The following is a 25,411-nucleotide window of genomic DNA, read 5'->3' as shown; positions in this document are numbered from 1 at the left end:
AGGAAAGCTCTCTTGCTCTTTTTCTTTTTTACAATACTTGGACATGGCTCCCAACTTTACAGTGGTTGGACATCACTAAAAAGTTTGGGTGATCCCACCCATAGTCTAAATGATGACCTTGTGCAAATTAGAAAAAAAGTCATTCGTTCCCTAAGTCACTTTACTACCAGCAGTCAGAAGACGGTTCCATGATCAATCCAAATCTACAGTAAACACAAATATGAATGGTGCCACCCAGACCTGGACAGTGCAAAATTACACATTGTCAGCTTTACTGACCCAAATTTTAGTTGACTGAATTTCAACACTTGGGGCAACTTTGCAAACATCCTTTCTCACCTTCGAGAATCGGTATCTTCATATGAAAAAGGTCTAATGAGATAATCTCTTGAGATGATGTTTGGAGCAATTCTGAGATGGCCTTCAAGTAAAAGGAGCATTGCACAACGTATTTAAGACACAGCCTGCTCTTGCTCCAGTTTTTCAATATTTTTCCTTCACTTAAAGGTTTTCTCTGAATTGAATTTCCTTTAGTCCCTGTTCCTGCAGGTCAGGAAAATCTTGTCTTTAAAAAAAATGAATTTTCTTTAAAAACACAAATTACAGCTAGGGGCAATGGCTCACAATTATAATACCAGCACTTTGGGAAGCCAAGGTGGAAGTAGAGCTTAAGCCCAGGAGTTCGAAACCAGCCTGGGCAACATAGAGAGACCCAATTTTTACAAAATATTAAAAAGCCAGGGTGTGGTGAAGATCTGTGGCCCCAGCTACTTGGGAGGCTGAGGTGGGAGAATTGCTTGAGCCCAGGAAATCGAGGCTGCAGTGAGCTCTCATCATGCCACTGCACTCCAGCCTGCGTGACACAGCATGACCCTGTCTCAATAAATAAATAAATACAACGTTTTAAAAAGTGGATGTAGCTTATAAGCAGTTCCCCCTGAAAAAGCGGTTGCTGAGGCCATGCTGTACCCAGGGGTAACAAGCCTCATACCATTCCCTCAACGCCATGACTGTTCTTCCCTTCTCAGTCTAAGAGAGGTGATTTTGAATGTTGTTTTCAAGGGAAGTGAAGTTTGTTCTGAGCCATCCCTTTATGGCAAGATTCTTTCTTTCGTTGCAGTACATTCAATATCCTTGGCCTTCACTCACCAAATGCCAAAAAAACAACCCCTTAATCCTTGTGACAACCAAAAAAACACCACTCCCATTTCATTTCCAAACACCCTCTTGAGAAATGGCACCACTCTTGGTTGAGATGCCTTTTTACCATCAATTTGCACTCTGGCCTTGAACATGTGCTTTGGAAACACACCACCATATCTTTTGCCAGAAGCCACAAAGGCCAGGCATAAGCCTCTTTGCATAAAGAGAGTGAAAGAATCCTTAGACACGATCATTGCATACAGCTTCTGTGAAAAACTGGGCTCCTTGTCTGTGTAATAACTGGGGAAACAAATTTAAACGAGTTTCCTAAGATCACTCATTAAGTAATAGGCTATGTTGACTCTGCAAATAAAACTCCTTGAGAACCCAGCATCTTAGTGTACGTTGGTAATGTGCATCATGATTATATCAATGTCATTGTTGGTCATTTATTGATGGCTGGCAATGTACCAGCACCTTACAAATCTCATTTATCCTTTCCACAGCTCTAGAGTAACTATTCATATCCCTTACACAGATTACTGATGCTTGGAAAAGTGAAGTAGTTAGCCAAGCTCTCCCAGTTATAGTGGCAAAGCTAGGATTCAAGCTGAAGTTCATGAGACTGCGAAAGCAATGTGCAGGCCCATGGCCTGGAGCTATTTTTAGTCCCCTTTACTTTCAAGTAGCAGGAAAGTTAACTGAAGTCCCTAACTTTTGAACCAGGCTGTCTGTAGCAACCCAAAAAACAATTATTTTGCACGGTGTTCTGCCGGTGATGTTATTTTTTATTATTGCTAGGACGACTCTCAGCAGGGTCACCTCATTAGCTGAAGAAAATGTTCCCTGTTGTTCCGTGAGAGATGGATCAGATGGAGAAGCATGAAAACAAACACCAGAAAGTGATTCTGTGTTCCCCTCATTTAGGGGATGGAACAGCAATCTCCTTCTCTGATTCCCAGCCTCCTAAGTGATGTTTTACTCTGTAGTTGTAGAAGTGTTTTAAAAATGATGGAAAAAGTTTTAGAGGGATGCCTTCCAAAACTCTTTATCAGTGTTTCCATAACAGAGTAAATTGGAGTGTCGAACCTTTGGTGGGTACACTTAATACTGGTCTGTTTTAAATTTCCCATGTAGGAAAATAAGAGTTTGGCTAGATTGGTTCTAATTGCCTGTGAGGAATAACTAAAGTGAGATTTTAAAAAAGTATATTTTTAAATATTTTAATATTAAATATTTTATTAAATATATTAATATTGTATGATGAGACTATGTTTAATATTTTTAAATATTTTCTTTAAGTTCTTTCTCCAATGCAAATGCTTCATCAGTTATACCGATACACCTATTGACAGATATCTCCCAAGCCATGTGTCATCAAAGCCTATCACTTTGCTCCATTTGCAAATCCATATGTATAGAAACCAAAGTAATTTTTTTCAAAATTACTTTTCTTCGGCCGGGCGAGGTGGCTCAAGCCCGTAATCCCAGCACTTTGGGAGGCCGAGGCGGGTGGATCACGAGGTCAAGAGATCGAGACCATCCCGGTCAACATGGTGAAACCCCGTCTCTACTAAAAATTAGCTGGGCATGGTGGCACATGCCTGTAATCCCAGCTACTCAGGAGGCTGAGGCAGGAGAATTGCCTGAACCCAGGAGGTGGAGGTTGCAGTGAGCCAAGATCGTGCCATTGCACTCCAGCCTGGGTAACAAGAGCAAAACTCCATCTCCAAAAAAAAAAAAAAAAAACCAAAATTACTTTTCTTCACAGGATTTGCATTTCACTTAGAATAAAATTAAAACTCATTGTGGAGGGCCAGGCACAGTGACTCCTGCCTGTAATCCCAGCATTGTGGGAGGCCGAGGTGGGCGGATAGTTTGAGCCCAGGATTTCAAGACCAACATGGCAAAACCCTGTCTGTACTAAAAGTACCAAAATTAGCTGGATGTGGTGGTACATATTCTGTAATCCCAGCCACTCGGGAGGCTGAGGCAGGAGAATTGCTTGAACCCGGGAGACAGAGGTTGCAGTGAGCCACTGCACGCCAGCCTGGGTGACAGAGGTTGCAGTGAGCCACTGTACTCCAGCCTGGGTGACAGAGGGAGCCTCTTTAGCCTGTGCCATCATCGCGTGACCTGGTGCTGCCTATCCTCAGACCCCGCTTTCTCCCTTTCCTTTCTCACTCCCCCACCCTCACTCTGTCTTTCTGTCAGGACTTTCGTATTTATTGTCCTTTCTCATCAAACATTTGCTTCTGAATTTCACTTGGAAGATTCCTTCTTGTTTTCAAGCTCCAGCTCAAATTTCATCTCAATTAAAAAAAAAAAAAATATTTCCTAATTCCTTAAGTTGGCCATCCTGACATCTTCAATCACATTACATTCTTTTGGTTTGTTTATTTATTGAGATAGAGTCTCACTCTGTCACCTAGGCTGGACTGCAACGGTGCTTTCTTGGCTCACCACAACCTCTGCCTCCCAGGTTCAAGCAATTCTCCTGCCTCAGTCTCCTGAGTAGCTGGGATTACAGCCACGCAGCACTATGCCCAGCTAATTTTTGTATTTTTAGTAGAGCCACGGTTTTACCATGTTGGTCAGACTGGTCTCAAACTCCTGACCTTGTGATCAGCCCACCTCGCCCTCCCAAAGTGCTGGGATTACAGGTTTGAGCCACTTCGCTCAGCCTGGTTTATTTTTAAAAGAACTTTCTCATTATTTGAAATGATCTTATTATTTTGTTTACTTGCTTCTTTTCTGTTAAACTTGAGTAAAAACAGAACAGCATCCCCATATCTACAACAGAACCCACAGTATAATAGGGTTCAAGAGTATTTGCTAAATGGATGATGAATGAATGAATTCCAATTCTGTACCTGTAATGAAATTGAAGTTTCAGATAAATACCATAAGGCACAAAAACATTTACTGCATAGTTCAAATCTATATAATTTGTGAAAGTTGACATTCACATCAATATTATATATTTCCTATTATTGGTCTGCCGTTATGAACAGGAATTCTGGTGGGAAGCAAGGATAAGCAAAACTCAGAACTGCTTTACAGGGAAAAAATTCAGACCACATGATATCTAGCCAGAGATAGGCTTTTCCTTTTGTAAGATGCAGCTTTTCTGCTTATTCGAGCAGACCCATGAATAATTCTTTTTTTTTTTTTTTTTTTTGAGACGAAGTCTTGCTCTGTCACCCAGGCTGGAGTGCAGTGGCACAATCTCTACTCACTGCAACCTCCACCTCCCAGTCTCAAGTGATTCTTCCATCTCAGCCCCACCAGCCCCCGCCGACTGAGTAGTTAGAATTACAGGCACGCACCACCACACCTGGCTAATTTTTTGTATTTTTGGTAGAGATAGGCTTTCACCATGTTTCCCAGACTGGTCTCATAGTCATGAGCTTAGGCGATACACCTGCCTCCGCCTCCCAACGTGTTGGGATTATAGACATGAGTCACCATGCCAGGCTGCCAGGCTGGTTGTTACCAAAAGTTTCAGGATGAGCATCATAGCATTTCTAAATATGCCTTTTATACTCATTTCCTTGCCCTTATACCTGCAAAAATAAGTCTTTTGACATTCCTCTATTTAACATCATGACTTCCAAGAGGATGGCATTGTGATCTGATCTCCTCTACTAGCGGTGAACTGGTTTTGTGTTAAGTCTTTGGGTTTTGAAAATAGAACCTGTGTATGTCCCAGATGTCCTTTTATTGAGTTCACAGAATACAAATCGAAAAATTTTATTACCAGACAGAGGTGTTTAAAAATGAAAATCAAACCTAATACATGGACCCAGACAACTGGAATAAGGAATATAATATTTATATAACTGAGTGGAGGTTGCAATCATTGCTCTAAAATAAAGCATTAAAAATTAATTCAGAGCAAACCTGCCTGTGCCACAGCAAAGCTCTCTTTCATTAAGGTAGTACTGCATGATTCTCCAGGATTAGTTCCCCCAAATAGGTAAATAGCTGAGTGTTGTAAGAACAGAGTGTTCTGTAAACTACGGAATTGCTACCTGAAGCACGATTTAGAGTTACTTTTAGTATTACAGCTTTATAGACCTTTCATTTTGAACCAATTAATTGTGATTCTTGCAGTTTTCCTCTATTTTTTTCCTGGAATATTACTAGAAAGGTTTAATTCACATGCTTACTAGTCATCTTCATTTGATTAATCCAAATGGTACTAGATCATTTGATTAATTCATATGTAGCAGTATGTTAAATCTTGATGAACTGTGAGTACCCATTATAATATATACTTAAAAACTTTCCATAAGTTTTTCATTTTAAAAAGTTTGTGTTGCACATATTTTAAATGACTTTTTCCTATCTTATTCCACTTCACATTATTATCATTATCCATATTGTGTTATTGTTAGTTTCCATCTTCAAATACACTAAACAGGAAGAGAAATAAAATGCTAATGCTATTTCTGTACTTTCCATTGAGAGGAGGTTTTTATGTTTTCTAACATACACCATTCCTCTGAAGCCCTAAAATAAATAACCTTATAACCTCTAGGCCCTATTGGTTTTCTAGTGATTTCAAATAAAAAGCATCCAGTTTCCATTGCATTGACAAACTGTTCAGTCCCTGGACAAAACCTACTGGATTCCTCTTAAATGAAGGGGTCAAGGAACAACAGAAAATCCAAAAAGCAGATTTGAGATGGAGCGGGGAGAGGTGGTCTCAGCTCAGCTCAGTAAATGGGTACTTAACCTTTGACCAATGATGACAGATCTTCTTTAGTTCTCTTAGACCAAGCACAAGCTGTTATGATTAAATAAATAAATAACTGTTTAGAGCCTTACTGAATATGTCCTGGGAATTAAAGCATATGGCAGGGGTAAGGAAAAAGATTTTCCTTATGCTAATGACCCTTGATGTCTGAAATAAATTAGATCCATTAGAGTTTATGCTCTATAAAAGAAAGACTTTAAGCACTCCAAAGTTAGTGACTCGAGACCAGTTTTTGCTCTAAAATTCAATCTGCCTACTTATTAATTCTTAGTGAGGCTCCAGAGCAGACAGGAGATGCAAAATAATAATTCTGTACTAAACCAGAATTGTAAAGGACCACAGGTTTCTTTTCCTTTTAATTAAACCATTTTTCATGCCTCCCATTTTGTTTCCCTCATTAATTTGATTTTGTTCCCATTTTTGTTTCATTTTTTTTCTTTTAAAGGTTTCATTTATCCCATTTCAACTGAACAGAGAACCCAGAATGAATATGGATTTTCTTGTAAGTTTGATGTTTGGATTTTATGTTGCTGAATAATCATTTAATGTTATTGCCCCTAGTTCAAGTTTACCTTTCTTTGGATTACAGATGTGCACACAGGAAATAGGAGACTAATATATTCTAACATGAAAAATAAATTAGATTTTTGCTGCTGAAGAAAAGGGTCATTTCAAGACTCTGCCAGCTTCAAAATCTATCAGTCTACCATTCAAAGCTTGAGTCCCAGTAGCTGACAAAACATATCATGAAATATGCTGATATAAGTTAAGGGCAGGGTTCAAATACTAAAAAGGAAAGGGTAGAGAAAAGACAGATCTGTTGAGTTGGAAATCATGAATGTTGAATAACTAACTATGACCTGGTAAAGTAAAACATTAAGGATTTAGATATAATATTCTGACCAGAGTTCAGAATCCTGCAGCAGTGCCTGAAATAAAACCCAGCAGAAAAGTGAAGTAAGCGCTTTGAAAGCAGCACTCGCCCAACCAAGAGTATTTGGGAAATCACTGGTTTTCTGAAGAAAATCTTTTAATACTGACTTGATTGATGGGAGAGTGAATATTCTGAAAATTCGGGGAAGAAAATTATTTTTAAAAGAAAGCAAAATCCTTTTGGATACATTAAGTTTAAACACAAAATGCTAAAAGAGAAATTTCCAATAGAGAATTCATTTACACTGCGAATATATGAAAGAGTCCGTGACATTAGAGTGTGGGTGATCTCGTGAGCCACTGGCAAATGAATGATGAGTTATTTCACCATGTAAACCACGTGGCTGTGAGTCTTAGAAGAGTGCCGTGGTTCCTACATTTTAGAAGGTGATGGGACCTACAAATTTGAAAGTTCCCTGTCCCCGAAAAATGCACATGTATTATATAAAATTAACCAAAAAATTCTGGGTTGTTCTCAACCACCTGAAGTAACAATTTAACAACCTCTTTTACAATGAGTGGAGCAGCTTTGATAAATTTTGCTGGACATGTTTTCATGGGTCACAGAAAACTAAAAACAGAGACTTAAAAATGTCAAAGGGATTCACAAAGGTTTCATTTCATTTGTTTGTTTTAATTATCAGCTTCTATCACCTTTTCCAGCTGGATGAAAGCATGTTCTATGCCACCAAGGCAACATGCAACATTTATAGGAATTCTGTTCCAGATACAAGGCCTCAGTTGACTGACACACTGTGTTGGTCAAATGCTTATTTGCCTTCTGGGGTAGCCTGACCTTTCTGATCACTGAACCAGGCCTTTATCTTACTTAGTGCAAAGGAGAGCTATATTTTATTCTAGTAATGAGTAGCTCAAATGTAAATCTCTGGCAGGGGACCGTGAGAAGCTCAGGGTTCTCAGAGATAATACTGCATCTGTATCAAAAGCCTGGACGTAGAGAAGGTTATCGGCATTAACCTCTGTTCCCCAGATCTGGGACCTCTGAAAGCACACCTTTCAAATCTAATATGTTTGCTCCTAATATTTGCTTTTCTTAGTTACACCATTCCCACCCACCTTTCCATCAATTTAGGGGAAAGTGAAGAGAGTGCAATGGAAAGTAATTTTATGACTTACAGTGATACTTAGGAAAATATTCTGGTTCAATAAATACACAGATTTAAAACATGCCAGATATTTCTAACAGTTTTTAAAGAATTATCAGTAAATTCAAAAATCTTTCCAAACTTTTCCACCTGAAATGAGTTATAAACTTTATTTTCCTGTGGGTTGGGATGGTTTTAGTTCCAGTTTCTTTATAAGCCTAGTAATAAACGGTCTGTTATGCTGCTCAATTATAAGATAGATTAGTGGGTGGATACATACAGAGTGAGAAAGGAAAAGAAATCAGAGATAATTTTCCACTGAAAGGCCACAGCCATTTTATATAGCTTTTGAAATAGATTTGAAATTAACCTATAAAAAAGGCAGTAAATGTCGGAGAAAATTATAGCAATACATATGTGTACTGTGGGAAATTTCTATAAGCAGCTGGTTCAGTGTTTCATTCTTCCCTCTAGCTGCTCCTGATTCAGATGATGTTGCTCTCTATGTTGGGATTGTGATAGCAGTGATCGTTTGCCTGGCAATCTCTGTAGTTGTGGCCCTGTTTGTGTATCGGAAGAATCATCGTGACTTTGAGTCAGATATTATTGACTCTTCAGCACTCAATGGGGGCTTTCAGCCTGTGAACATCAAAGCAGCAAGACAAGGTCAGTTGACATTCCACTTCACACCCTGTTACCTATGCACATAAGCAGTTTCAAAATCAATGACTTCAGAGTCATCCCATTCAGCTAGAACGTAAGCTCCATGAAGACAGCAATTTGAGTCAGTTTTGTTCATTACCGCTTTAATGTCATGTACATACCAGATTAAAGTTAACAAGGCATATAGTTCCTCTTTTTCTTTCTTTTCTGACAGATTTTTCTGTCACTTTTTAACTTCTATTTGAAAAGATTACACTGATTGGTTGACTGATTTCTTTAGTCTTTTTTTCCTTCCTTTGATAAGACATCTTGTATTGCTATGAATACAATGATTTACCAATGAACCCAACTCTTATATAGACCAGGAAAACTATAGCTAATAGTCACCTAGTGGGTACATTGTTCAATCCAGTCTGTTGAAATAGCTAAATACCTTGGGCATAATGAATAGACTTCAAAGCAAAACATAGAATGAGCTTGGCCACTTACTTATGGCCAATAATAAAATGGCTGGTAGTTACCTGAGTGCCCTGTTTTCAGTAGAGCCTGTCTATCCACCTCCAATATTAGTTGAGCTGCTTTACTTTTGGCTCAAAGTGTAAGGGAGAGTCTGACTAATGTAAGTTGGCCTGAATAGAGAACACCAATGGGATTCTTTTCTTTTTCTAACTCAGATCTGCTGGCAGTACCCCCAGACCTCACGTCAGCTGCAGCCATGTACAGAGGACCTGTCTATGCCCTGCATGACGTCTCAGACAAAATTCCAATGACCAACTCTCCAATTCTGGATCCACTGCCAAACCTGAAAATCAAAGTATATAACACCTCAGGTGCTGTCACCCCCCAAGATGAGCTCTCTGAGTTTACGTCCAAGCTGTCCCCTCAGATGACCCAGTCGTTGCTGGAGAATGAAGCCCTCAACCTGAAGAACCAGAGTCTAGCCAGACAGACTGATCCATCCTGTACTGCATTTGGCAGCTTCAACTCGCTTGGAGGTCACCTCATTGTTCCCAATTCAGGTATCTTCTTTGTTTGTGTCATGTTTTCATTAGGCCTGAAATGCTAAATGTGACCTGTCCAGCCCAAATCTACTTTCAGTGTAAACAGAACATTACTTCAGATGAAATTAGCAAAACCATTTCTGTTCCCCCAACCAATTCAAAAAAACACTTCCTCTAGAAATTTTATATTCACTGCTTTCTGCTGAGGTGTAGTCTGGAACCATCACTGACCTCCTTTTCACTAGAACATCAGAAGGCAGCATCAAGCCACAAGCCCCAATGTTGTCATTATACTTTAAAAGGAAAACCTAATTATGAAGTATATCATTTGGTTCATTTCCAATTTACTACAGGAAGCAATACTACAGCATAAAAATTTTTTGATCATTAGAAGGCATCATAATAGACATCAAATCTTCAGTTATTAACCTAACTTTATCACACAGTCTTTTACCTCACAGTTTGGATAATGTACACTATACTCACTCCTACCTCTGATACATGTATCCCGAATCACTAGATTAATCAGATGTGCTCTTATACTGTTATTTGGTCTTCAGTTTATTATGTAGTTTCTCTGCATCTAGAGAATAAGCCCCATAAAGGTCTTTCATGATGAGTTAAAGTTAATGACTGATACTGTTGGATTAAAAATTGATATTCATTAATCAGTATCAGTAATGGGTTTGGAACCATGGGTCATAAAAGGGCTAATGGCTTCCTCCCTGAATTTATCTTAATTCTTTCAGACAAGGCTGTGAGTGTTTTGTAAGTACAATAATAAAAAGCAGCTTGATTGACCTAAAGTGTTGCCACATTAAAAAAACATAATGTATGTATAGTCAAGGACTATACAGACCAATGAGTCTTCAAGCCGGAATATGAAATTTTATTTGATTTTTCCTGTCGTTCAGTGTCTCATTTCAATGCCTTGGCAACTTTTACCCTATGTCTTTAAAAATATATTTTAATACAATTAAAACATTTAATAAAGTATCATTTTTTTCCTTTTTCTTCACAGTTTCCATAGATGGGATCATGTATTACATAATGTTTTCCACCTTTTCTCATGAATCCTCATGCTATTGCATGCTCTTTAAAATCGTGATTTTAAATATCTTTATAACAGTCCATTAATGAATGAATCAAACCATACTTTAATGTTCTTCCACTGTGGAAACATTACAATTACTCTCAAAATAGTTCTTTTCCCTCTGATATGTATTGGATTCTTCCTCTTCTTCCCATTTCTATACCTACCACTTTTTCATATGTACATGATTATGAGGGCTTCTTTTTTTTTATTGTATTTTAGGTTTGGGGGTACATGTGAAGAACATGCAAGATTGTTGCATAGGTACACACATGGCAGTGTGGTTTGCTGTCTTCCGTCCCCTCACCTGTATCTGTCATTTCTCCCCATGCTATCTCTTCCCACCTCCTCACCCTCTCGTCCCTCCCCCATTTCCCCCCAACGGACCCCAGTGTGTAGTGTTCCCCTCCCTGTGTCCATGTGTTCTCATTGTTCAACACCCGCCTATGAGTGAGAATATACAGTGTTTGATTTTCTGCTCTTGTGTCAGTTTGCTGAGAATGATGGTTTCCAGGTTCATCCATGTCCCTACAAAGGACGTGAACTCATCGTTTTTGATGGCTGCATAATATTCCATGGTGTATATGTACCACATTTTCCCTATCCAGTCTATCATCGTTGGGCATTTGGGATGGTTCCAGGTCTTCGCTATTGTAAACAGTGCTGCAATGAACATTCGTGTGCACATGTCCTTATAGTAGAATGATTTATAATCCTTTGGATATATACCCAGTAATGGGATTGCTGGGTCAAATGGGATTTCTATTTTTAGGTCCTTGAGGAATCGCCACACTGTCTTCCACAATGGTTGAATTAATTTACATTCCCACCAACAGTGTGAAAGTGTTCCTATTTCTCCACATCCTCTCCAGCATCTGTTGTTTCCAGATTTTTTAATGATCGCCATTCTAACTGGTGTGAGATAGTATCTCAATGTGGTTTTGATTTGCATTTCTCTGATGACCAGTGATGATGAGCATTTTTTCATATGTTTGTTGGCCTCCTGTATGTCTTCTTTTGTAAAGTATCTGTTCATATCCTTCGCCCATTTTTGAATGGGCTTGTTTGTTTTTTTCTTGTAGATCTGCTTTAGTTCTTTGTAAATTCTGGATATCAGCCCTTGTCAGATGGGTAGACTGCAAAAATTTTTTCCCATTCTGTTGGTTGCCGATTCACTCTACTGACTGTTTCTTTTGCCGTGCAGAAGCTGTGGAGTTTGATTAGGTCCCATTTGTCTATTTTGGCTTTTGTTGCCATTGCTTTTGGCGTTTTGGTCATGAAGTCCTTGCCTACACCTATGTCCTGAATGGTTTTGCCTAGATTTTCTTCTAGGGTTTTTATGGTGTTAGGTCTGATGTTTAAGTCTTTAATCCATCTGGAGTTAATTTTGGTGTAAGGTGTCAGGAAGGGGTCCTGTTTCTGCTTTCTGCACATGGCTAGCCAGTTTTCCCAACACCATGTATTAAACAGGGAGTCCTTTCCCCATTGCTTGTTTTTGTCAGGTTTGTCAAAGATCAGATGGTTGTGGGTATGTTGTATTTCCTGTGAGGCCTCTGTTCTGTTCCATTGGTCTATATCTCTGTTTTGGTACCAGTACCATGCTGTTTTGATTACTGTAGCCTTGTAGTATAGTTTGAAGTCTGGTAGTGTGATGCCTCCCGCTTTGTTCTTTTTGCTTAGAATTGACTTGGCTATGCGGGCTCTCTTTTGGTTCCATATGAAGTTTAAAGTGTTTTTTTCCAGTTCTGTGAAGAAGGTCATTGGTAGCTTGATGGGAATAGCGTTGAATCTGTAAATTACTTTGGGCAGTATGGCCATTTTCACGATGTTGATTCTTCCTAACCATGAACATGGAATGTTTCTCCATCTGTTTGTATCCTCTCTTATTTTGCTGAGCAATGGCTTGTAGTTCTCCTTGAAGAGGTCCTTTACGTTCCTTGTTAGTTGTATTCCTAGGTGTTTTATTCTCTTTGTAGCAATTGTGAATGGCAGTTCGTTCTTGGTTTGGCTCTCTTGAAGTCTATTACTGGTGTATAGGAATGCTTGTGATTTTTGCACGTTGATTTTGTATCCTGAGACTTTGCTGAAGTTGTTTATCAGTTTCAGGAGACTTTGGGCTGAGATGATGGTGTCTTCCAGATATACAATCATGTCATCTGCAAATAGAGACAATTTGATTTCCTCCTTTCCAATTTGGATACCCTTTATTTCTTTTTCTTGCCTGATTGCTCTGGCTAGAACTTCCAGTACTATATTGAATAGGAGTGGTGAGAGAGGGCATCCTTGGCTAGTGCCAGATTTCAAAGGGAATGCTTCCAGTTTTTGCCCATTCAGTATGATATTGGCTGTTGGTTTGTCGTAAATAGCTTTTATTGTTTTGAGATACGTTCTGTCAATACCTAGTTTATTGAGGGTTTTTAGCATAAAGCGTTGTTGAATTTTGTCAAAAGCTTTCTCTGCATCAATTGAGATAATCATGTGGTTTTTGTCTTTGGTTCTGTTTATGTGGTGAATTACGTTTATGGACTTGCGTATGTTGAACCAGCCTTGCATCCCCGGGATGAATCCTACTTGATCATGGTGGATGAGCTTTTTGATATGCTGTTGCAATCGGTTTGCCAGTATTTTATTGAAGATTTTTGCATCTATGTTCATCATGGATATTGGCCTGAAATTTTCTTTTCTTGTTGAGTCTCTGCCGGGTTTTGGTATCAGGATGATGTTTGTATCATAAAATGATTTGGGAAGGATTCCCTCTTTTTGGATTGTTTGGAATAGTTTCAGAAGGAATGGTATCAGCTCCTCTTTGTATGTCTGGTAGAATTCAGCTGTGAACCCATCTGGACCTGGGCTTTTTTTGGGTGGTAGGCTCTTTATTGCTGCCTTGACTTCAGACCATGTTATTGGTCTATTCAGGGTTTCGGCTTCTTCCAGGTTTAGGCTTGGGAGGATGCAGGTGTCCAGGAATTTATCCATTTCTTCCAGGTTTACTAGTTTATGTGCATAGAGTTGTTTATAATCTCTGATGATGGTTTGGATTTCTGTGGAATCTGTGGTGATATCCCCTTTATTGTTTTTTATTCATCAATTTGGTTATTCTCTCTTTTCTTTTTTATTAATCTGGCTAGTGGTCTATTTTGTTGATCTTTTCAAAAAACCAGCTCCTGGATTTATTGATTTTTTGAAGAGTTTTTTGTGCCTCTATTTCCTTCAGTTCTGCTCTGATCTTAGTTATTTCCTGTCTTCTGCTAGGTTTTGAGTTTTTTTGATCTTGCTCCTCTAGCTCTTTCAATTTTGATGATAGCATGTCAATTTTAGATCTCTCCTTTCTTCTCATGTGGGCACTCATTGCTATATATTTTCCTCTAGAGACTGCTTTAAATGTGTCCCAGAGATTCTGGTGTGTTGTGTCTTCGTTCTCATTGGTTTCGAAGAACATCTTTATTTCTGCCTTCATTTCATTGTTTATCCAGTCAACATTCAAGAGCAAGTTGTTCAGTTTCCATGAAGCTGTGTGGTTCTGAGTTAGTTTCTGCATTCTGAGTTCTAACTCGATTGCACTGTGGTCTGAGAGACTGTTTGTTATGATTTCTGTTCTTTTGCATTTGTTGAGGAGTGATTTATTGCCAATTATGTGGTCAATTTTAGAGTAGGTGTGATGTGGTGCTGAGAAGAATGTATATTCTGTGGATTTGGGGTGGAGAGTTCTGTAAATGTCTGTTAGGTTTGCTTGTTCCAGGTCTGAGTTCAGGTCCTGGATATCCTTGTTGATTTTCTGTCTGGTTGATCTGTGTAATACTGACAATGGGGTGCTAAAGTCTCCCACTATTATTGTGTGGGAGTCTAAGTCTCTTTGTAAGTCATTAAGAACTTGCCTTATGTATCTGGGTGCTCCTGTATTGGGTGCATATATATTTAGGATCATTAGCTCTTCTTGTTGCAGTGATCCTTTTACCATTATGTAATGTCCTTCTTTGTCTCTTTTGATCTTTGTTGCTTTAAAGTCTATTTTATCAGAGATGAGAATTGCAACTCCTGCTTTTTTTTTGCTCTCCATTTGCTTGGTAGATCTTCCTCCATCCCTTTATTTTGAGCCTTTGTTTATCCTTGCATGTAAAATGGGTTTCCTGGGTACAGCACACTGATGGGTTTTGGCTTTTTATCCAATTTGCCAGTCTGTGTCTTTTGATTGGGGCATTTAGTCCATTGACATTTAGGGATAGTATTGTTATGTGTGAATTTGATACTGTCATTTTGATGCTACCTGGCTGTTTTGTTGGTTAGTTGATGCAGATTCTTGATTGTGTTGATGCTCTTTTACCATTTGGTGTGTTTTTGGAGTGGCTGGTACTGGTTGTTCCTTTATATGTGTAGAGCCTCTTTCAGGAGTTCTTGTAGAGCAGGTTTGGTGGTGATGAAATCTCTGAGTGCTTGCTTGTTCACAAAGGATTTTATTTTTCCTTCACTTATGAAGCTTAGTTTGGCTGGATAGGAGATTCTGGGTTGAAAGTTCTTTTCTTTAAGGATGTTGAATATTGGCCCCCAATCTCTTCTGGCTTGTAGGGTTTCTGCTGAGAGATCTGCTGTGAGTCTAATGGGCTTCCCTTTGTGGGTAACCCGACCTTTCTCTCTGGCTGCCCTTAGCATTTTCTCTTTCATTTCAACCCTGGTGAATCTGACGATTATGTGCCTTGGGGTTGCTCTTCTTGAGGAATATCTTTGTGGTGTTCTCTGTATTTCCTGTATTTGAATATTGGTCTACCTTGCTAGGTTGGGGAAGTTTTCCTGGATAATATCCTGAAGAGTATTTTCCAGCTTGGATTCATTCTCTTCATCACATTCAGGTACACCTATCAGACGTAGATTGGGTCTTTTCACATAGTCCCACATTTCTTGAAGATTTTGTTCATTCCTTTTTGTGCTTTTTTCTCTGTTCTTGCCTTCTCTTTTTATTTCATTGAGTTGATCTTCTACCTCTGATATCCTTTCTTCTGCTTGGTCAATTCGGCTGTTGAAGCTTGTGCATGCTTCACGAAGTTCTCGTGTTGTGTTTTTCAGCTCCATCAATTCACTTATAATCCTGTCTATGCTGTCCATTCTCATTAGCAGTTCATCCAATCTTTTTTCAAGGTTCCTATTTTCTTTACGTTGGGTTAGAACATGTTCTTTTAGCTCACTGTAGTTTCTTACTACCCACCTTCTGAAGTCTGATTCTGTCATTTCATCACCCTCCTTCTCCATCCAGTCTGGTTCCCTTGCTGGTGAGGAGCTGTGATCCCTTTTAGGAGGAGAGGTGTTCTGGTTTCGGGAGTTTTCATCCTTTTTGCGCTGGTTTCTTCCCATTTTTGTGGGTTTATCCACCTGTTGTCTTTGTAATTACTGTCTTTCAGATTGGGTCTCTGAGTGAGCTTCTAGTTCGTGGATGCTGAAGTTACTTCTTTTTTTTTTTTTAATCTTTCCTTCTAACAGTCTGGCCCCTCTGCTGTAGGACTGCTGAGGTCCTCTCCAGGCCCTGCTTGCCTGGGGGTCACCTGCAGCAGCTGCAGAACAGTAAGGGTTGCTGCCAGTTTCCTCTTCGGCTATCTTTGTACCAGAAGGATGCTCGCCTACTGTCAGTCCGTTCTCTCCTTTATGAGGTGCGTCTTTGGATCTATGGGGGTCAGGGAGCTACTTGAGGAGACAGTCTATCTTTTATTGGGTCTTAAGTCCTTAGCTGTGAGCTCCGTTGTTCGTTCAGAGCTGCTGGGCAGGTATGTTTAGGTCTGCTGCAGCTGAACTCATAAAGCACTTTTTGTTCCCAGGTGCTCTGTCCCGGGGAGTTGGAGCTTTATGAATTTCCATTGCACTACTGCCTTTTTTGATTTTTCTTTCAGGTCTGACCCGCCCAGCTAGCAGCACGCCTAGCCACTGCCTGCCTGCAGGGGCTTTGCTGAGCTGCTGTGGGCTCCGCCCAGCTGCCCTGAGCTCTTTCCTGCAGTCCTGTTTATATGGTCGTAGTTAGAACTGTCTCTGCAACGGTGGCCCCGCCTCTGTTATGGCGGACTCTCTCTGTTGTGGCAGGTTGCCTCGGCAACAGGGGCCTGCCTCCGTAGCGGTGGAGAGTCTCAGTAATGGCAGAAGCCCCTCCCCCGCCGAGCCGGACCATCCAGGTTCAGCTGTGCTTGGTTTGTAGGGCTCAACCCAGAGGGTTTCCAATTACTGTTTTTGTTTTCGTTGTTGTTAGGGATGGAGGGCTGGGACCAACGGAGCCTGATCACCTGGCTCCCTGACTCAGAGTCTTTTCTTTTAAGTTGAACGAACCCGCGTTCCAGTCGCTTGTTGAAAAGGCACCGGGATCTCCCGTGCTGCGACTCGCTGAGTCGGCTCGAACTGTGGCGCCGGCTCCTGGCGGATTTTTTGCCTAGGAATCTCCTGGCCTGGCTCGCTATTTCAGATGAATGGGCAACTCTGCCGTCTCAGGGCTCTGCTCGCCAGCTAAGAGGGCTCCCAGACCAGTGGCTTTTGTACGGAGAACCGCAGCAAATGGGCGTGGTCACAGCAGCCGCGCGGGTGGAATCAGCCCCACGGGGGCCAAAACAGCCGCACCGGCTGGGACTGCGACGCTGGCGACCCCTCTGCCTGGGTATCTCCTGGTCTGTGGGCAATAAGAGTTCGTCTGGAAATGTGGCGTCCACTCACCCTCTGCACTTTCACTGGGAGCTGAAGTCCTGAGCTGTTCTTAGGCAGCCATCTTCCCAGCATTATGAGGGCTTCTTAAGTGGAAGGGAATGAGCTAGCATGTTTTAAATTCTTCCTATGTATGAGGCAATGGTGATCAACATATTATATTTCATTTAGTCGACAAGCAATAGTTACCTGTTACTTTATACTCATGATGCTGTTTCATCCCGATAACAAAGATGAAGATATGTTTTATGTTTTCAATGAAAAAAAATAAAAGCACTGAGGCTGGGTAGCCTCACGTGTGATCTCGTTGCTGTGTCCTCCACAAATCATTCTGTACGATGGCAGTCTACTTTTTTTTTTTTTTCCTTTAAGACAGAGTTTCACCATGTTGGTCAGGCTGGTCTTGAACTCCCGACCTCAGGTGATCCACCCGCCTTGGCCTCGAAAGTGCTTCGATTATAGGCATGAGCCACCACGCCCGGCCAACAGTCTACTTCTTACACCACCAGGGCTCTCACATCACTTCCCTTCTCAAGAAGGCCATGGCTCGACATCTTCAACCAGTTACATAAAGGTCTGTGAATAACTACTACCTCTTAACTCTCCATTCTTTTCTCTTGAGAGAAAAGTGTGATCAGGCAAGTTTTTGTATTACCTCATGCTCGTTTGGCATATTCCATTTCCTCGCAAATTAAAGTATAAATTAATGAAAGACAAAAGACTGTCTTCTCCTTGAAATTCACAACAGTGCCAAACACTATAGTCACAAAGATGCTTTATAAATTTGTGTGGGACTGAGGTAAGCTGGATTTTATGGGAATCAAACGATGGAATCGAACGTCTTTGGAGTGCTGTCTACCCTGAATCATTCCTTGTGATGATGAGCAATGGTGTGGGCCCCAGATCACCAAACTGGGGATCACCTGGCAACTGGTTGAACTAAAAAAATCTCCTACACCACACTCATGTCTTTGAATCAGAAACTCCGGGGGTAGGGACCAGGATTCTGTGGTTTAACAAGCTCTCCAGGTGGTTCTGATGTGAGCTCAAATTTGCAAACCACTGCTACGGCAGACACAGCTTAGAACACAGCCCAATCTAATAGTCCTGCAAAAGGGCACAAGTTCGAACTAACTAGAAACGCTTTGACCTGCTGTGACTAACCTAGCAATTACTGTTTACTGTTCAATTTCTAGAGCTATGCACAATAGACAGTCTTCACCAATTCTTATGCCATTATGGAATTACACTGACGCCAACCAGATATTTCAAAAATACATTATTTTTGTGGTTGAAGTTGGCATTTCCCTGACTTTGAATCTCGTGGAGATGTTTCAAAAAAATTAGAAATGATGCATCCTTACAGCTCTTTGAAATTTTGAGCAGTTGTTGGTTTTCCCCTTGTCTTGCAAGGAAAACAACAGTGGGACCATCTGTCTGTTTCTTAAATAAAACAAGAGTTTAAAAAGTTACATCATTCCTTTAATTCCCTAAGAGTTCAGAGGGAGCTGTGGTAAGGAGGCCGATGAGGAAGGAAAATGGAACAACTCGGAATATTTACATGTCTTTAGAGAAAACGAAGCAGGCTTATGGCTGCGCGGTCACAAAATCTCATTCCCTTTTACGTGCTGCAAAAGCTTTGCTTCCTCGGTCTTATGTGACTGCTTTTCTCTTTTGCTATTCAGGAGTCAGTTTGCTGATTCCCGCTGGGGCCATTCCTCAAGGGAGAGTCTATGAAATGTATGTGACTGTACACAGGAAAGAAACCATGAGGTAAATATGCTTTTTCTGGTGTACTGACTTTATCAATGTCTAACTTGGAGGAGAATTATACAGCAGACACAATAAACCCAACATATTTTTGCCTCGAGTGCCTTGCATACATTTTCTGATATACATTTTTTTTCCCTTGACCTACAAAAGGTCAGGTTTTACTTCTCTTTGTCTTTGAAACTCTAGACACTTTGCAGATCTTGAATATGGGTAGAAGGCTAGATATCTTTTCCCAAGTGGACATGTTGCCATATTTCCTGGAAAAACATCCACAAGTGTGATCCCTAGATTGTCAGACAGACATGTGGGTAGAGACAAAGACATGGACTTCATGGGATCTGGCTCAGGAATCCAGCCTGTTCCCATTACAGAGTCAAAGGTCACAAAGGATTGAACAAGTCTCCCCATCCCTACCAGTCCCACTAAGCCTAGCCCTTAATTCTTACCCACAGATTCTTCCTTTTGTGACTGTCCTGTGGTTTAAGTGCTACCAATTTCCTTCTTATGTTTAGCACTGATAAATTCCACATTAGGTCATTCAGAATGGGTCTGGGATTTAATAAAACTAGGCTGAATTAAAGGTTTTGTTTAGAATGTGTCATAATCATAAAGGTGAAGTTATTTTAAGTAAAAGTAACAAGAGGCATTGAGAAGTCCTAAATGCAGTTTTCAGTTTGGCCTCTGACAAATCGTATTTGGTCTTTCTTGATGAGTTTCCATGTAAAATGCGTGTGTTAAACAGTGCTTTAGAGGCCTGATTAATGCTTCTGAAGCACAGCCAGATCTTCAAATGAAAGATGTTGTTAAAATGGAGATCCTCATCATGTAATTATCATTGTTTTTCCCAAGGGGAAAAGCTTCCGCTCCTCAGCCCTGAGCTCTGAATATAAAGCATGAGTGACAATGTAGAACTAGGTTATCATTATAACACATTATACCTTTTCTTTTCCCAGCTCGCATCCTCAGAAAAACACCCATTTTTAGTCTTGTTCTTCACTAGCCATAACGCATTCTTATTAAGCTCTCAGGTGGAGATATTGGCATTTATAATCGGTGTGACCCAGAACATTTTTTTCCTCAGGTGTTGTGCCTCCACCTACATAAATACTAGCCTGTCTAAGAATATAACACAATTCCTGAGCATTATTCATGCCTTAAATTTGAGCAACCGAAAATCACTAAAAGGCTTCTATTTACTCACATCAAATATTCATTTTTTTCATTCCCAATGCAAAGCAACATTCACAGGCCCTCAAATCTCCCTTCTTTTGCATCAGGAGAAAAGAAGGGGAGCAAACTCCAAGATCTCCTCTTTATTTTATTTTGCCTTCTCTCCTCCAGAGTCAAGGTTAGCATTAAGTACATCTGTCCATCAAGGCCTTTGCCAATGTAGACGTTTTGTTTAAACAGAGGTAAGTATTAGCTTGTGCTTTATGGTGAGAAACAGTGAATTGCCAGGGCTCTCTTATTCGCCATCCCGCTTCTCATTATCTGCAGCTGAAGATCAAGCCTCAAGGGGCTTCTGCAGGCACGGGCCGAAGCTGAAAGAAGTGTGTACACTCACTTGCCTGCTCTTCCCACAGTTTCCTTGGCACCCTAACCAGGATAATTGTACATTTCAGATGAAGGAAAGAGAAAACAGAAAATTGATAAAGCTAGGCACTTTTCTGTCTTTGACTATAATGAAAAGGAAACCAGAAATCACTCCTTGCTATGCCTACCATCTGAAGTTAGATGCAGAGGGAATTATTCTGTTGAATTTAGTGTGCATCAAAGAAGTTCTGTTTATAAAAATAAAGCTAGAGAAACCTCAAGCTCTCCAAAGAAAATACATTCCAGAGACTATGTACAAAGGAACAAGCACAGGAGGCTAACCGTGTCACATAAATGAGAAGTCTTCTCATCACTAGTTTTCTCTTATGAACCAGATGCATTTTTATCATGAAAACACAGTGGCAGGAATGTGCTTTAGAACATAGTCATAATACAAGGCATCCTGCCCTTCATCCGGCAAACTCTTAATTTCACTTCTCATTACACCCTGCAAGCTGTGATGAGCTCCACTTTAAAGATGAAGAAACTGAGGCACAGGGGAATTGGGTTCCATAGCCCAGGTTTCACAGTTAGTAGCTGAGTGAGGCAGAATTGAAACTCAGGCTTTTCTGACCACAAAGCGCTTTCTGCTTCCTAATGTGCCATCCTCCTCCATTGCACCCATGCACAAACCACACCTCTGCCTACTTATTATGGTGCATTTTTGGATACGCTTCCTATTGCTCACTAAAGATCCTTTCTATCCACACATGATACGTGACAGAACTTCTTTGGGAGAAGACTCTGTGAGCACCTCAGGAGCTGTGATGTTACTATGCTTTCGGAGGAAAATTCTGAGCAGTTTTCTCCATTTTCCTTCTCTCTGGTTCCTTTCATTGCATCCCAATCTGGGTATGTTTCCAGTTGGATGGGATCCAGCTGGTCATCTGTGGAAGTGAATTGTCTGAAGAGAGGCGTGAACTTAATTACATGTGGCATAGTGGATGTGACAAGAGGGGTCTTACTGTTACTGAATATGCTCTAAGCAACAGTGCAGGATGGCAGCTGAATAGCCTCAATGAGCCACAGAGATGGAACAGGAATTCTCCGACCATCGAGGGTACAGAGCTGCAAGGCTGAGCGCGGGTTTTCCACCTCTCCTCCTTTACAGATCTCTGGAGAGGGGGCAGAGATCTTTGTTTTCCTGGTGGATACGATGTCCACAATGAATGCTGCTCACATGGGCCTTTTTGCCTTGTTTCTAGTAGCAGTTGGCACAAACGAACTCGACCTGGACAGAAATTTTGTCCTTATCTATTCTTGTTGAAAAATAATTTGAGTTGAAGACATGAAAGCTGATTTGCCCTTTTCTCTGCATTGTGTACTCTCACCTAGCAGTTTCATCAGATCAAGAAATCGATTTAGAAATTCCAAATATAAAGGTAAATAGGACACCACTTTGTAAACTGCAGGGGGCCACGGAAAGTTTCTGAGCAGCTGAGTGACACGGGAATAGCAGCGCTTTTTAATGATTGATCCGGTGACAGTGCCCTGGATGCATGGGTGGAGGGAACAGAAGGACTTGCCCAGAAGGCTTGGTGCTGGGGTGGCCCTGGCAGTAATGCAGGTGAAAGGAAGAGGAGGAGGAAGAGCCAGGCCAGAGGGTGAGCCAGGCCCCAAGCTGAGAGAATGGAAAGTGGGTAGAGAGAATGTACTTCAGAAGAGAAAGTATTTCACAGCTTGCTAGAAGTGTTGCAAAAGAGAGGCAGAACACACAGAATAGATTCAGAAATCAAGCCTGGGGCACTGTGAGAATTGTGAGAAAGGTGAGTGGCAGCGATGGCTCCAGGGGAGAGGACAGATGCCAGTGAGGATGTATTCAGTGTTAGTGGGAATGTGGATTCCTGCTAGGGACTTGGAAGTGAAGTCACGGCAGAGAAGGAACCTCCAGCCGAGAAAATGCAGAGGCAAAAAGAACTGGGGAAAGAACTTCAAGAAGTATTCCTAAGAAGGTTTGGGCGTGACGAGAGAAATGAAATGGAACATGTAAGGATAAGGCAAATGAAGAGTTTGCATCTAGCACCCGTCTTAACATATTACTGTGTTATGAGTAGTGGCTCCTCAATGAATATTTCTGAATGAATGAATGAAGGTTTTAAGAGTAGACAGACAAACTGTGGTATAAATAGGATCTCGAAAATCAAAGGTAAAGAGAGCTCCAAGATGGAGCCTGAAAACAGATGTTATTAAAGTGAACACATAAAGAAAGAGGAAGAACAAAAAGATGATTAGATTTGTCAACTGACTGTGGGACCATAATGGCCCTTAGGATTTTTTTTTTAATTGGTGAAATCCCCTTAGTAATGGTTTAAGATGCGAGTTAGTGGTGAGGCAACTGATATATCATATATAGCTATTAAATATAAATAATAAAGTAATGTGTTACGATAAATAGAGGTCCAAAATTCCCTATGTAGGTAATCATATAGGAGATAGATTTGCTTAACATGTTATTTTTTGGAACTTTGTAAAATAGTAGTTGATATTATTCTGTCTCAAGGAAACACAGTGATCTTTCTCCTTTTAGTAGAGTCCTTTCTCATTCATGAGCCTCAACTTCCTCGGTTTGAAGGAAAAGCTATAAAAAGACTAACGGTGGGGGTTAGTGAGTCCAGATATATTTAAATCTTATCCCCATACTGTTCTTGACAATGTACATTTATTGAAATCCTACTTATAAAGAAATGCTTCAAGGTAGTTTATGAAAACACTTCTTTTTGATAAGAGGAATAAATTTAAATAAGTGGATAAAAGGAAGAAAATGGGGAAAATAAAGTTATGAAAGATAAGATAAAGTAGGCAAGCAGTTAGAATATAAAATAGTTAATGTAAATGTACCTGGTCCCAGTACATTTGCTGGTACCAGGTCGTGAATTTACTATTTCTGAGCCTTTCAATAAGGGAATGTGTTAAGTAACAAGATCTGCGTGTCCATGAGGAAAAAAATATGCTCAGAAGAAACTCAATTATTTTTCCTTTGGTTTCTCATAAAGAAGACATTTTGCTAATACAGTGAACAGCATCCTTAAAAGAAAAACAGCAATGAGTTTCAAGGGCTGCTTCTATCAGTGTCCCTCAGTGAAGTAGATAAGCATAATGCTTATCAGTTCTGGCTTAATCCAGGGATAGATTTTGGTCTGTCTAGGGAAATGGTGGCACGCCCTTTGGAGTGGCTTTCATAAATATTATTTTTGCACAATTGAGCTTTTGATAGCAAGTGAGTTAGATAGTCCCTGTCAGGTACCTAGAGTGCAAATATTTCAAGTTGCCAGTTATGTGTGAAGGCCTGTGCTTTAAAAGGCAGCTGAGCCTGGGGTGGGATTATCATCCTGAGGGACCAGACAAAAGAGATGTCCATTACTAGAAAGCATCTCCTGTTCCCACAGAGGTGGATGGAGACAGATTCTTTTCAAGGAATTTTGAGCCTGCTCTAGGTAACAGACAATAATAGTTTCACAAAGACTTAAACCCACTCTAAGCGACCCAAAATACAGCATTGTGTGAAAGAAATTAAATGATTTGTGTTTGAAACCGTGCTTTACATCCCTAGACAAGTGTGTTAATATCTGCAGATTTCAGTTTCCTCTTCTGGAAAAGAGGTAATAAACATACACTAACAAACTTACAGGTGTGCCATGAGCAGGTAATGCAATGGCTTATGTGAAAGTTTTGTAAATTATGCACTCTTGATTAGAAGTTCTCCTCACTGATACTGACAAAGGATGAGAAAACATTTCCAACAGGAAACTGAAATTTCTCTCTGTGGGCTTTGTCCTAGAGGACTCAGCACCCATCCAACATTTACTGGAATATTATCCTTGTTGGACTTTGGAAAACATTTAAATTTTTAATCATTGTTCTTTGCTGATTTTCTACCTAATTGCCTCTTCTGCAGCTAATTTTTGCCCTATGTTCATTTTCATATCACCTGCAATTGATATTTACAAGTTGTTTGCTTGAATTGCTTAGAAAACACATGAGACATAGTGAAGCTCTTCTCTGCAAAAACATGAATCCAAGAAATTTATTTTCTGCTATTTTCTATGTATTTTAATATCTTCCTTTGTATAAATAAAGGAACTGTTACACACTCTGACCTTAGTTTTCACATAGTTAAATCTTATCCTGCCTAACTCCTTCCGTAGATGCTCAGATATTTCCAATTTTGATGCTACTTCTCTCATCTTGAAAGCCTATAAGAGAATCTTACATTATTTCTTCTTTGTTTTTCATTCCCTGTTATGAATTCCACTTCACCACTTCCCTATTCATTACATTCTTGCACCTCACTGGGTTAATAAATTCTTTTGACACCTACTGCCCCTCCTTCCCTTGCTATCCCTCTTCTAAGAATGGTGCCCATCAATATTGCATGCCAGGGGTGTGCTTGGAGAGTACAGGTCTGACAGCTCCCCAGCCCAGCAGGGAGTCTTCTCCCTTCTGTTCCAAGTCAGTGATGAGAAGAACCCCTCCTCCTTCCTGCCTCAAGCACCGGCTGCTAACACCAGACTGAGAGATAGATGTTTCCAATCCCCAACTATATTGCAAAGACCACTTGAAATAGATTCCACTGTAGTCTCCTTCTTTAAAAGTTTAATGTTCACTTCTCAAGGTACACTTGTAACTAGAAGGTAAGAGTAGTGCTCAGAAAAATGCAATCATTGTTTTTTCCCCCTCC

At 40.3% G+C, this 25,411-nt stretch overlaps 1 protein-coding gene across 2 annotated transcripts in view; it reads left to right on the top strand.

The window, feature by feature from the left end:
* UNC5C (unc-5 netrin receptor C) overlaps window positions 1-25,411 on the top strand; it is a 393,542-nt gene that overhangs the window by 325,729 nt on the left and 42,402 nt on the right. The window contains exons 8-11 of one of the 2 annotated variants that reach the window (XM_010340136.3): window positions 6,351-6,407; window positions 8,419-8,610; window positions 9,282-9,626; window positions 19,053-19,140. In XM_010340136.3, the coding sequence (XP_010338438.1) occupies window positions 6,351-6,407; window positions 8,419-8,610; window positions 9,282-9,626; window positions 19,053-19,140 (682 nt within the window). The remainder of the gene's footprint in view (window positions 1-6,350; window positions 6,408-8,418; window positions 8,611-9,281; window positions 9,627-19,052; window positions 19,141-25,411) is intronic. The other variant, XM_003929536.4, reaches the window with a different exon arrangement.

Source organism: Saimiri boliviensis, chromosome 3 (genome assembly GCF_048565385.1).
Source record: "Saimiri boliviensis isolate mSaiBol1 chromosome 3, mSaiBol1.pri, whole genome shotgun sequence".
In the NCBI taxonomy this organism is placed as follows: Eukaryota; Metazoa; Chordata; class Mammalia; order Primates; family Cebidae; genus Saimiri; species Saimiri boliviensis.
The sequence above is the reverse complement of the archived record's forward strand: the minus strand, read 5'-3'. Positions and strand labels throughout refer to the sequence as shown.